Source organism: Mastomys coucha, unplaced genomic scaffold, assembly GCF_008632895.1.
Source record: "Mastomys coucha isolate ucsf_1 unplaced genomic scaffold, UCSF_Mcou_1 pScaffold22, whole genome shotgun sequence".
NCBI classification, from domain to species: domain Eukaryota; kingdom Metazoa; phylum Chordata; class Mammalia; order Rodentia; family Muridae; genus Mastomys; species Mastomys coucha.
In genome coordinates, this window is record NW_022196905.1 from 31,558,835 (window position 1) to 31,572,551 (window position 13,717).

At 48.6% G+C, this 13,717-nt stretch overlaps 1 protein-coding gene across 1 annotated transcript in view; it reads left to right on the plus strand.

The window, feature by feature from the left end:
- Positions 1 to 13,717, plus strand: part of CUNH4orf50 (chromosome unknown C4orf50 homolog) — a 45,880-nt gene that overhangs the window by 29,914 nt on the left and 2,249 nt on the right. Inside the window, exons 8-12 of the mRNA XM_031391065.1 lie at positions 1,555 to 1,728; positions 4,415 to 4,471; positions 5,818 to 6,000; positions 11,251 to 11,299; positions 12,755 to 12,911. Of these exons, the coding sequence (XP_031246925.1) occupies positions 1,555 to 1,728; positions 4,415 to 4,471; positions 5,818 to 6,000; positions 11,251 to 11,299; positions 12,755 to 12,911 (620 nt within the window). The remainder of the gene's footprint in view (positions 1 to 1,554; positions 1,729 to 4,414; positions 4,472 to 5,817; positions 6,001 to 11,250; positions 11,300 to 12,754; positions 12,912 to 13,717) is intronic.

The window sequence follows — 13,717 nt, forward strand, 5'->3', positions numbered from 1 at the left end:
TCTGTTATTGTGGTCCTGGTTCATAGGAGATGTCCGATCAGTCACAGCCACATGGATCCTGCCCTCTCCTGTTCCACTCTTCTCTCCACTCTCAGAATAGCTTGGGATCCTCCCCACCTTCTTGCACTAAAGTGTGGGATGGTAGAAGTCATGAAAGGAATGGGTTGCTTTAAACAAAGCAAGGGATAGGGTGTTTCTGAGCTCCCCATTCCTTCATGGTGCAGACGGTCCCTGTTAGCCATACCACTCCTTCCCATGTGTACCTTAGCATTAGGATCAGGATTGATCACACCTTGCTCAATGGATTTAGAAATCTCCCTGCTGTGATCTCGAAAACCCACCAGTGTGTTCTCATCATGGATAAGGTCTATCTATCCCCTGACAGAATTAGCATAGTCAAGTTCAGCACAACTTCAGATATTGCTTCAATACTAAGAGTGGGAAACCGCACATGGCAGGAGAAAGAAAGAGTTATATAACTTTTATCAGACTTTATAGTGAACTGGAGAGATGGCTCAGGGGTTTAGAGCACTTGCTGCTCTTCCAGAGGACTCAGGTTCCATTTTTCTACAGTTTATATTGGGTAGCTCGCAGCTACTTGAAATTCCAGTTCCAGGGGATCTGTCACCATCTTCTGGCCTCTGTGAGCACTGCACTCATGTGGTGTACACACACTGACATACATATAGATTAACACCTTTAATCTTTAAATGTATAAAGAAAAGACACATGCATGTGTACATGTGTATTTATGTAAGTTAGTAAAACAATGAGGACTCAGCACACAGGACCACTGGGGCAGTACTATCACTATTATTGACTCCTCAGGGCTGGGCAAGCTCCTTCTTCCTTGACTCCCCTGGCATCAGTATGAAGTCTGCTACTGTGGTGTTCTGTCAGAGAATAGGTGGCAATTTGGTAGTTGTTTAAGCCAGTGCTGATGGGAAATTTGACTTGTTTGCCTTATGTAAAGTTATAAAGCTTTGATGGCATGAGCATCTGACAATTTGAGTTGTGTGTGAAAGTTCATTCATTTTTCTGTGTTTCAATACAATAGTTACTGACAGTGATCAAACAGGACCCCTGTTGATAGATCCTATTTTGCATATTTTTGATAATAATATTTCTGGGATGTTGTTCTGTGGTTTTACTTACCTTCCCCTCTCCTCTCAAGGTATTCATCATTGCTTATACATTCATATGTGCACATAGAGGCACCAAGGGCATCCCATGTGAGAAATGGATGTTAGCAATAATAGGAGGAATAGAATTTGAGATTGTTCTTTATTCATATTCTATCTATCTATCTATCTATCTATCTATCTATCTATCTATCTATCTATCCATTTCTCCCTCATTCATTCCATCACTTTCTCAATCTCTCTCTCTCATTTCCCTTCCTTTTTTCTTTCTACTATGAGAAAAAAAAAACAAACAGGTGAGATAGTTGGATAGACAGACAGACAGACAGACAGACAGACAATAGAACAAGTACTGGTTGTTGGCTATGGCATTTTATCACCTGAGGATTTCACTTACACTTCTTTTTCTCAGCTCCAAAACTCCAAGGCTGCTGCCTCTGAGGAAGACACCAAACTATTCATACAGCGGCTCCATCACCAGGTGCGGACCTTACAGTGCCAGCTCAGGGACCAGGGCTGGGCATTGAGAGAGTTGCAGGCAGCTCGGAATGAAGCAGTGAGCCTCCAGGATATGCTCAAAAGCAAGGTAGGCTGGGACAACCCTTCTTTGCCCTCCAAATGTTTCCAGACCTCAACAGCTTGATGGTGCCCGTTAGAGATTTAGAACCTGAGCAACGTGAGGAAGAAAGGCACGGGGTCTGGAGCCTTTGTAGACAGCTGTTCTCCACCAAAAAATATATATATATATATATCTACATTGGGTTTTTAAAGCATCAGGTGCCATCTTAGGGTTTCTATTGCTGTGATGAAATACCATGACCAAAAAACAAGTTGGAGAGGAAAGGGTTTATTCAGTTTACACTTCCACATCACTCTTCATCATTGAAGGAAGTCAGGACAGGAACTCAAACAGGGCAGGGACCCAGAGGCCAGAGCTACAGAAGCCGTGGAAGGATGCTGCTTACTGGTTTGTTCCCTCTGGCTTGCTCAGCCTGCTTTCTTATAGAACGCAGGACCACCAGCCCAGGGATGGCACCACCCACAATAGATTTGAGTCCTCTCCCACCAATCACTAATCAAGAAAATGCCTTACAGTTGGATCTTCTGGAGGCATTTTCTCAATTGAGGTTCCATCCTTTCTGATGACTAGCTTGTGTTAAGCTGACATAAGACTAGCCAGCACAGGCCCCTTCAAATACTTTCAAGAGGAACATTCAGCCCATCTGCTGCAGGCGACATGAGTGGGCACGATTATAAAAGTTCAGTGGGAGACTCAAGGTGGACAAGCTCAGGACCTTGGCTGTGGAGGACATCTGGACCAACATGAATCTAAACCCACACAAACCTTGATAGGCACTCACACAAAATGGCAGGAATCCCAACCGCAGTTGTGTGGACTTCGGTCCCTCTTGACCCTGCAGCTTTGTAAAATGTTCCCATTGGAGGAAGCCTGAGGAAATGAACAGGGGACTCATTCTGTGTCATCCTTCAGTGATGACACATATCGGTAATTGATCTTAATCAAACGTGATACATGTTCATAATCTTTTATACAGAAACCCCAAAGTGTCCTCAACATGTTATATGTAAGGAATGGTTAGATGCATGGCTTAAAAGTATTTTCTCCTGATCCCCAGCTCTCTTCTCATCTACTTGAACGATCATTTGTCTTTGATAATCTTATCCAACATGTTTTATGATATCCTCCACTCTGCCAACTCTCACAGATCCCCTCCCTACCCACCCAGCTCTCTTTCTCCCTCTTCTTCCCCCCGCCCCTCTCCCCACTCTCTTTAACTTAAATCCATCACGTACAGTTTGTGCTGTCCATATTCTTTCATATATGTGGCCTCCCACTACATTGTGGTCCACTCACCTGGGTCTACACTATTCAAGAAAACAGACTCTCAATTCTCAATAGTGGCTTGGCTAGTGGGACTCTATGCCCTCTTCCCCTCTCTGTGCTGGGATTCAGTTTGACTTGAGCTTGCACAGGTCTCCTGGGTGCTGTCACAAGCACTGAAATCGTATGTGCACCTGGCCGGTTGTGTCCTTAAAGCATTATTTGCTTGTAGTCCCACCACCTCTGCCCCATCTCCCACAGTGATCCAAAGTCTGGGAAGAGGGGCTGTGACACAGATGTTCCTTACAGTGGTTGATTAAAATCATGTATTAAATGAAATCACTTTTTAACTGCAAATACCCTGTACTCATTTCATAGGGTTAAGGTCTTTCCCAAACTGAGTCATGGAGAGGTTGCATCCGAGCCTGCATACACTGAGTCCCATCTGAACACAAGTTCATCCACTTGAAGCTGGAATATGCCTTTGGAACAGTCCTGGAAAGTTACACCAAATAGATGCACAGGAATAATGTTTGTAATAGCAAAGAAACAGACCAGTATTATGTATTCCCATCAACAGAAACCTGCTTAAATAAATCACACCACAGCTGCACGAGGGGAAAGTGTGTGAGATTTTAAAGGGATGAGGCCAGTTGGTTTGCTTGAAAACTTCACCAGGATTTTCTATTCAATTACCAAACAGGATGTCTGCAACACTCTCCATTTGAAGGGTTTACTTAGATTGCAACAGATAAGAGAGTATGAGGGAATAGCCATAAAATTCCCATTTTATATATTTTATAGGATGAGAATTCAAACAGAAGCTGGCTGAACAGTAGTGAGTGGATGCTGGGCTAATGTGGAAAGTCTGAGGGATCTCACACAAGAGCATGGTGCCTGTTCTCTGGCTCCTCTCTGTTGTGCAGGGCCCCACACTTGGTCCTTCTCAGCAGGGACTGAGGCCAGGTCAGGAGGGCACTCCAGCTCCAAGGTGAGTGTTGGGTACCAGAGGCCAGCCCAGAGCTGAGTGCTGGAGTGTGACTAGCTTCCCACCAGGAACAAAATCCACACTGTTGATCTGCCCCAAGTGGTAACAGTAGCTAGTGTTTATTGAGCACTGCTGACCACCATTCCTGGGTCTAGGTACCCTATATCAGTGAAGCCTCATTATGACCCTCAGCTTGGGGTGAACACTTGCTGCATCCCACTGCACAGAAGACACTGTGCAGGGACATACAGGTCACAGGGGGCAGCTGAGTCAGGATTATGTCTTCCTCAGGGACCCAAGTTTCACGGTAGATGGTGTCTCTGTGGTTCCTGATCTTCAGCACTCCATCCCCACACAGGGAAAGGTGACTGCAGTCCAGCACTGGCACCATCCCCTGACCTATCCCACACGGCTCAGTCACAAGTGTGTTTCTCCTTTCAGCTTGAGGAGCTTTCAGAACAGCAGCATGAAGTGCGCCTGGCTTCGAGTCCTCTGAAGGTAACATACGGCCAAAGTCACCATTTTGTATTTCATGAAAACACCAGAGTGTCAGGCACAGAAGTCACCCAGGTCCTCACATGAGGAATGTTCCACATGTCTTTTTCACCTGGCTTCTCACATGTGTGAGATCATCCTATATGGCATGTGTCCTGACCACACATGCTGTGTCCCACCTTGTCCTCGGAGCCAGGCTCAGAGGTGACCTCTTGGTGCTCATGAACCTCCCTCCCCATTTTTTTCTTCTCATTCTTCATCTGCCTTTTTCTTCTCTCTTTCTCCTTCCCATCTTTCTCTTCTCTCTCCATCTCCTTCTGTCTCCCCCAGTTTCTCATACTGCATTCACTCCAGTGCACACTTCCTTAAGAAGGCCCCCCTTACCCACCCCACCCCCACCTATCCTTTTATATGTATATTTGAGACACAGCGGAATGACCCTTGTTGCACACTCTTTGTTAGCAGAATAATTTGACATGTTTAATCGGGGCCTGCATTTGGGAAGAGGCAGAGGTCCACTCATGGTCCTGGTTTCTGTGTGAGTGGCCCAGGAGCCTTGGTTAAGCGTTAGCTAAACACCATGACCCAGAACCCCTATTTCCTGACTTCTTTTGGGGGCCCAGTTTTCCCAGCTGTTATATCAGAAATATGAACCACTTCATCTCCCACAGTTCCTCGTCTGACTGAGCCTCACCTTTGTGTTAGTTAGTGGTTCTCAGCCTTCCTAATGCTGTGCCTCTTTAACATAGTTCCTCATGCTGTGGTGACCCCCAACCATAAACTTATTTTGTTGCTACTTTATAACTGTAATTTTGCTACTGTGGTAAATTGTAATGGGAACATCTGTGTTTTCTGATGGTCTTGGGTGACCTTTGTGAAAGGGTTGTCTGACTCCCAAAGAGTTGAGAAACGCTGGTATTGGTAGAATGGAAACTTTAGGAATTCCCACTGAGACTCTAGGATGCCATCTGGGACACCATAGACAGGACAGTACAAGAACCTCTATAAGGTCAGGATCATGAGCGTGCCCTCCCAGTAAGTTCATGCTCTGACAAATCCCTTTCATCTAAAGGAGGACCCCAGAGCTTTGTGCTGTAGCAAGGTGAAGGCAAGTGAAAAGGCAGGGAGGGCTCTACTAGGTTGAGGTGTGGAGAGGAGCTTAGTTGCAGCTTTGAGCCACCATAGAGTCTGGGTCTATATTCTTGCCTGCCTACTGTGTGAGCCTGGAACCTATAAGGAGGGTAGCATGTAGCCCTGAGGTCCTAGTTGAGGGTGAGGAAATCATGCCGGGAATGGGGCACACTGCATTGGCCCACAGCTCAGTCTTTACTATGAAGCCTACTTTCCAGGCCAAGCTGGCTTCCCTGGTCCACAAGTGCCAGGAGAGGAACCGCCTGATTGAGTGCCTGCTGCAGGAGCTGCCAAGACACGAGCCCAAGAACCACCTGCTCTCTGAGCTGGCACAGAACATGCTTGAGGATGTGGCACTGGTTGAGTATAGTGCCACCTTCCTGACCCCAGGAGCACCAGAGGTAAGTTGCCATAGACAACCTCATCCTTGCTTCTAGGGACCCAGCCCAGGCCACCTGCCTCCCTGTGCTGCCTTGGTTACCACCCATCCCTCACACTGGTTCCTTCTCTAGGTGGTGCCTATATTCTGGGGACTGTGAAGAGTGCTTAATCCCAATGACCACAATTCCCCTCACACCCTTCTGCCCCCATGGTACCTGGCATGCATAATTGATCATACACAGGGGATTCTTCCCATGTTGTTGAGGACATTTGTTGATACCTCTCTCTGAGGCCTGAGCCTCTCCCCAGCTGTTGGTTTCCCCATTGTCTGACACAGGATCTGCCCAGGGAAAGACTTCTTGAAGCACAAGATCATGAACCAATTGGATGCGTAGCTAGGTAGAGAGAGTGCTTGCCTGGCACTGATGAGACCCTGGATGCTATGCCCAGAACCACACCCACATAGAGATAATGAATCCAGTGTGTGAGAATCTTCTCTGTTGAAGGTTACATGTTCAGAAGTCCTGGTGATGGTGAAGGGTGGTCTTGGGTGATAATTTCCCAGATCTAGATAGAGGGCTCCCAGCAGCGTACTTGGTTCTGAATAGTAGCCTGGGGGAACCCAGCAGTGTCAGCCATGTCTGCCTACAACTTATTCCTGGGTTTGAAATAGATCTGCCTCTGATGGCCTGCTGATGGTGTGAGATGGATGTGTTTTCCAGGAGTATGGCCTCGGGGTTGGTTTTGGCTGTACAGGGGTTGATGTTCTCAGCCCCCCACAGCCTGAAAGTGTCTATGATACAAACTGCCATGCAGCTGAGGAGGTGGACACTGGAGGCCATAGGGCTATCAAAGATGTAGAGACTCAGTGTAGGGCGGAAATGTTCTGTTTCCGTGGGTTTTAGAATGGATTGGGAGAGAGGGGGGGAGGAAGAAGAAGGATAAAGGGAGAGGGGGATTCTAGTTAAAGTGATTAAGACAATCTCTGGGACACAGCTGGTGCCTAATAATTGTGGTGAGTGAGGCAGGATTGAAACAAGGAGGTATTGATTACAACATGAACACTGTGCTGGGACAGACTGGTTTCCAATAGCCAAACTAGAAGGGGCTGATGCGTAATCAGAAAATAATCAATTGTCAATGAAAACAGAACTATTGTGTGGCCTGGCATACTCTACGTGGATGAGTACACTAAGGAAGTCAGCACATTTCCCCCAGTGCAGTTCTCAGAGAGGCAAATCCATTAATGTGTTCATATGTTGGTCAGTTACCATCTGTTGTCAGAAGGTCATGTGGGAGCAGGAAGAAAAATAGGGGTGTGGGATGGGGGTGGATGTTAATGTGTTCCAGTCTGGATGCTTCTGTCTGTAAGGAGATTCTCTGAGCCTGAGATACCTCCTCTTGGCCTGGGACATAGATCTTGAGGAGGCCATACAGCAGACATGACTGCTTGCTATTTTCACACTATTCAGTATCACAGCCCTAAGTCTGCTCCTGGCTTGACTTGGAACCACCACCAGCTTTGAAGGTGTCCTAGTTTGATTTCTGTTGCTGTGATAAAAGCTATGGCTAAAAGCAACCTGGGGAAGAAAAGGGTTTCTTTGGTTCACAGATCACAGACCATCCATCATCAGGGAAATCGAAGCAGGAACTTGGGGCTGGAGCCTGGAAGCAGGAACTGAAGTAGAGACCATGGAATGGGGTGCTGATTAGTGGGGTGCTCTCTGGCTCATACTCAGCTTGCTTTCTTAGACAGCTCAGGGTCTGCCCAGCGATGGCACTGCCCACAGTGGGCTGGACCCTCCCACACCCATCATCAAGACAGTTCCTCTCAGACATGGCCACAGGCTAGTCTGATGGAGGTAACTCCTCAACTGAGATTCCTTATGTGCAGGTGTGTGTAGGTTTGTGTCAAGTTGACAAAACCAACGAGCACAGAATATGACTCTGAGTCTAGTCTGACTGGATATTCAGAGTCCACCCCTGTGCTGTGTGGTCCGGAGACTACAGCAGCCTGCTGTGCCATTTCCTGGCCAGGAGTGTTGACAGATCTCCTGCCACCCTGAGCCTTAGATCTGGGGAACCAACTAGGCCAAAACATACAGTGAGCCAACCAATGGGGTAAAAGACAATTGGCCCTTGCAAGGTTCAGACCAGGTTGAGGTACAGCATGGCCTGAGTCCGCCGACTTTTATTCTCTGACCTGTACAGTGAGAACAGTACAGTCTGCTCAGTGGAGATGCAGAGAGGTCAGGATGGGATAACCTGTATCCTATGGGTAAGATACTGAGACCCAGGGGTCCAGGGTCACATCTCCACTCTACCACCCTTTAGACCTATGAGGGGACACTTACATGTTCTGCTGACTGTGAGCAGGCAATGTTCCAAATGCTTGCTACAGCCTGGCAGAGTGTTCATTATCCCACGTGAATGGCATAGTTCTCCCCCAATCAGATGACAGAAGCAAGGCTCTGAGAGGGTCTTCCCCGAAAACCTGCATCTCTATGAGCATTCTAATTCAGTCCTTTTTGTGCTGAGTGAGCTTTGCCTAAGTGGTGGGAGGGGCACTTGAAGCTGATGCTGGGAGTCTGCACATAGCCACCAGCAATGACCTCTGCAGGGGTCGATAGGTAGGGCCTATCTGAGAAAGCGGGCATAGAGACAGTGTGGCTGGACTGGGGTTCATGGTGTCTGCACTGGCTCCAGTAGCTTCTAGGGCTGAGGGTGGAGTGTTGGTGCAGAACCAGAGGGGCAAGTCACTTAAGCATGTGGCTAGGATGGGGTCTGAGAGGCTGGCTGTGTACTGGGTAGCCCTCTTCCTCCAGCAGTATGTTCTGAGCCATGAGGACCCTGGTGACCAAGTAGTTGTTGGAGAGGGACACTGAGCTCTTCAGTGCTGGTGGTGGCAGCTCTTCCTGCTGGCAGCTGGGGACTGGAAGCTGGTCCAGAGCACTTGGTTTTATGGACACTAGCTTTGCTTCAGGGAACACAGATGGGAGTCCTGATGGAGGCCTTTGGGCTTTGGCTGACAACCGAGAGGGCTGTCTGGTGGCCGAGGAGTTGCTGATGGGCTTGGGCTGGGGTAGGTTGTGCATGGCATCAGGCTGACAAATAAGGAGATGGTGTGTTTTTGACAGAAGCCTTGTGGAAACATCCCCAGAGAATCCAAACACTGGGGTGCCCAACAGCCCGTCCTTGGAAACAGAGACTATGGCAATGGGACATGGTGCTCCCACCTAGACAGGTCATCTGTGTTTGGTATCTGGTAATGCAGCCCTGCCTTCCACTCCAGAGATGAATCTGTTCCATCTTCCCACAACCCCTTCCAGAAGGAGAGTCCTAATAACCAGAGATCGGTCAAATCCTTGGAAAATGGGTTGTACTGGCTGGTTTTGTGTGTCAACTTGACACAAGCTGGAGTTATCACAGAGAAAGGAATCTCCCTTGAGGAAATGCCTCCATGAGGTCCAGCTGTAAGGCATTTTCTCAAGTAGTGATCAAGCGGGGGAGGGCCCCTTGTGGGTGGTGCTATCCCTGGGCTGGTAGTCCTGGGTTCTATAAGCAAGCAAGCTGAGCAAACCAGGGGAAGCAAAGCCAGTAAGCAGTACCCTTCCATGGCCTCTGCATCAGCTCCTGCCTCCAAGTTCCTGCCCTGTGTGAGTTCCTGTCCTGACTTCCTTTGGTGATGAACAGCAATGTGGAAGTGTAAGCTGAATAAACCCATTTCTCCCAAACTTGCTTCTTGGTCATGATGTTTTGTGTAGGATACAAACCCTGACTAAGACAGGGGTAGAGAAGGTTTGGCGTCCTTCCTTGGCCTGTCATCCTCTCTCCCCCTTTCCATCATTGCAATGGGTGGAGTCTCACTTCCATTGTCTTTTCTGGCGGTATTTGAGAGAAGGATGGATCCCAGCCTTCACTAGCCCTTCTCGCTGGGACATGTCTGTAGGGCCCCACCCAGAACACCTACACTGCAGGTACACTGCCGTCACCGCATCCCTCAGATGCAGCCTCCCCAGACTGCTGTACATGTGCTGTCTCCCAGTGTGACCCCTTTCTCCAGTTCAGGTCCTTGGGGTGGTGATGGTGGGAATGCACAGACAGCTGTCTAGATGAGAGGAGAAGGCTTGGAAGGGCAAGCAACAAGGATGCATCATTTCTCACAGTTGCTCACAACTGTGGGTGTCATGTCCCTAGCTTCTTGAGTCCTGCTTTGATTTTCCAAACTGATGGACTGTAATCTGGTATTGCAAACTGAAACACCTCCATCCCCACCCCATTGCTTTTTCTTAATGTTAAGAGCAACCACAATGAAATTAGGAAGAGAGCATCTACCCACACCTAAGCACAGCAGGAGAGCAGGCTTCATCACACCTGGAGCACAAGGCTCCTGAAAGGTGGGGTGAAGTGGGTTGTGACCAGAGGATAGCTAGCCTTTGGTTTGGTCAGTGCTTCTGTCATTCCATGCTGTAGTCTCTGTCACAGTGTCTAGTTGTCACATAGATCCTGGTCAGGGCAAGTAGCAGGCAGGTGGCTGAAATGTGTTAGGAGTCTGGAAAGATGATACAGGGTCACTGGCCTACTTGAAATAGGTCTTGGTGTTCACACAGAGGTTTGCCAGTGATGTGAAAAGAGTAGAGCTTCCGGGCATGATGATGGGTCATGCTGGTGCCTGGAGCATCATAATGAAGATGGGGGAGAAGAGATGCCCCAGGGTCACTGCACACAGGACCCTGCCCCACAGAATGCCCTAAAGGACACAGGATAGAGACTCCAACATGCCTTGAAGATTAGTAGATGGCTTCTTCTTCACCAATAGGGACTGTTGGGTGGAGTGTGGATTCCTGAAGCTGCCCTGTTGCCTGCAGATGTGACTGATCATTGCAGTAGTATATGGGGTGGACTTGGGCTCAAGGTCTCCTGATTACTTTGGTGATGAATCAGTGGTCCCTCGTAGCGCTAGATGCCCCAACTTTCCTTAAATGTTCTCTTAATGCATTTCTGAAAAGATACGTGTTGCTCTCTCTGCAAGGAAGTTGAATCCGAGTGAAGGAAATTTAATTGTCTCTGGTGTGTGGTACCCTTGAGCAGACCTGGCCTGGGTCACCCAGATGGTGGCTGAGGAGGGAATGTGGCAGACACACTATCACACCTACTTTCCCAAGCAGGCCAAACTCAGCTGCACAGGGTGGCCAGCCATACTCTGCTCCTCTGGGGACTTTCACACCTTGCTCTCTGCAGTATATCCACTGAGCTGTCCTTTCTTCCAGACTTTCTGCCACCTGGATGTGAGCTCCAAGGAGACCTCAGCCAGAAGAGGTCAGTGCACCTGCCAGAAACATTTCTGTATGTTCAGCAAAAACCAGGCCGGGTGGGGTGGGTGCAAACTGCCCAATGTCAAGCTTGTACCATGAAGGGTACTTCCTGTCCTCCCCCCCCATGCTGCTCACCCTTGCCTTACCATCGCACAACATCAGAACATACTGGGAAAAAAGACCCCAAGAAGAACCTCAAATTCTTCAGCTCTGTTCTTCATTATGAATCATTACATCCATTCCCTAACCCTGGACATTCATCTCATATAAGTAATCCCCATATAATATTAGGAATAAGTTTGGGGGAACAGATGTGTTCACCCCATGCCTTCGGTGTTGTGAGTTAACCCATGCCCTCTGTGGAATGTAACACAGTCACTAAGGTGACCGAGAATGCCATGCTGTAGGGCAGTGTGGTGGTACTAAATTCAAAGATGGTAGGACATGGAGTGCTTGATACTGTGAGCTGTATACGCACTCATATCCGTGTGTGATCAGCAAAGCAGGTTAAGAGATGAACTAAATATTTACTGTGGTTACTCAGGCAGAGGCACATGAGTGATTTTGTTGTTGTTCTGTTATCTTTTTTGTAACAGGGGAATTAAGGTGCCAGGGGACCAGACAGAGTCTCCTCTCTGAGGGCCTTAAGTCCTCAAGTGCTGCTTACTAGGGGTATAGGACTTTGTTATAGGCGTGGGACTGACTCTGAGGGCTTGCTGAGGTTGCACTCGTAGGACTGAACACTCCCCAGATGTGTTTTCTCCAGGACTCCTATACTAGATTCTGTCTTTGCCAGCTCCAAGATGGCAGATAAGCTAATCAGCCTCTCTGAGCCGAGACTGATCAAAAGGAAGATACTGTGACCGTCCTGTACAGGGCCCAGCACATATCAGGGTGACAGTACATAGGAAAGGTTCTTCTTGTGTGGATGGGGGTACCCTCTGTACCTTCACCGCTGTGCCTCTAGCCTGAACTGGTACCGGATTCTACAGCTGGAGAGCTGTGGATTCTAGCTGGCCCCACTCTGCTGGTTTTCATGCCGTCTGCCCTCCCTGGGCTCAACCTTCTCACATGTGGAAGAAGGAAATGCTTATGATTAATGGAGCTGTTTGTGCTGTTTCTGGAGGCTGCCTGGCATCTGCTGCAGGGGATGCATACAAGATGTGGGGACCAGCAGAGGGAACACAGTGGGTAGCCCCACTCTGGAGGGCCTGGTAGCTAGCAAGTGATTAGGGAGACAGGCAGTGGTCTGGGGTGCAGCGAGACCGTGATGGTGCCATTATTAAGTGTGGTACTTAGAGAACTCAAAGGCACCAAGAAGAGCCTCTGTCATAGGGATGGCAATGTGGGAGCATTTGTGGATAGCAAGAGACTAGAAACAATATGATAAAGTTTAGGACCTGTCACTTTTAAAGATGGATGCCTGTCCTGAGGCCTGACTGAGGATTCTCTCTTCCAGCTCAGGAGTATCTGTTTAATTCTGAAACAGACAGTGTTCTTCAAAGCCTGTGGGGTGCTGAGTCCTGGTCCCTTCCAGGGACAGAGTGGGCATTACAAACTGCTCTACCAGGTTCTCCAAAGGTAAGCACATGCCTTCACCTCACTTCTGCAATACGGTTTTGACTCAGAGAGGAATACACTCTCAGATGTGGACACTTATGTACACACACACACCACACACACACTCACACACACAAACACACACACACACACACACGCATGCACAGTGAGAGAGAGAGAGATAGATGCATGTACACACACAAACACACACATGCACAGTGAGAGGGAAAGAGAGAGAGAGGAAGAGAGAGAGAGAGAGAGGGACAGAGAGAGAGAGATGCATGTACACACACAAACACACACACATGCACACGTGCCAGCCCCAATAAAGCCCACCAGGTTAAGAAGTAAAACATAACCCAATGTCTAATATCTGCATTTCAGTCCTTGTTTCTTCTGAAGCCCCATGCTGTGTGTTATTTTTCTTGAGGGCTGGCCCCAGGCCCTGGGCTGAGGCTCTGCTGGTGATCCCTGCCCCAGGAGGACTTCCCTTGCTCTGATGGGCTGACATGACCAGTACCTTCCTCACCTGACTCAAAGATGACACAGCTAGAGTAGCTCTCTGCCTGACATCTGGCTCACACTCACTTCTGGGCCCCAAATCTACAGGATCCTCCAAGTCCTCTCCATGGTACCTGGTATCCCACAGGCTATGGGATTCCTGTGCAGCATCCCACCCTTACAGCCACCTGGACCTCCCACAGACTGCAAGTGAGGGGGAAGACTCTGACTTCCATAAGATTGCATGGGGATCCCCACCCCTGATCCCCCATCAGACTGCACAAGACTCCCCTGCTCCTGACCCCCATCAGACTGCACAGGCACCCCCCACCCCTGACCCCCCATCAGACTGCACAGGGAC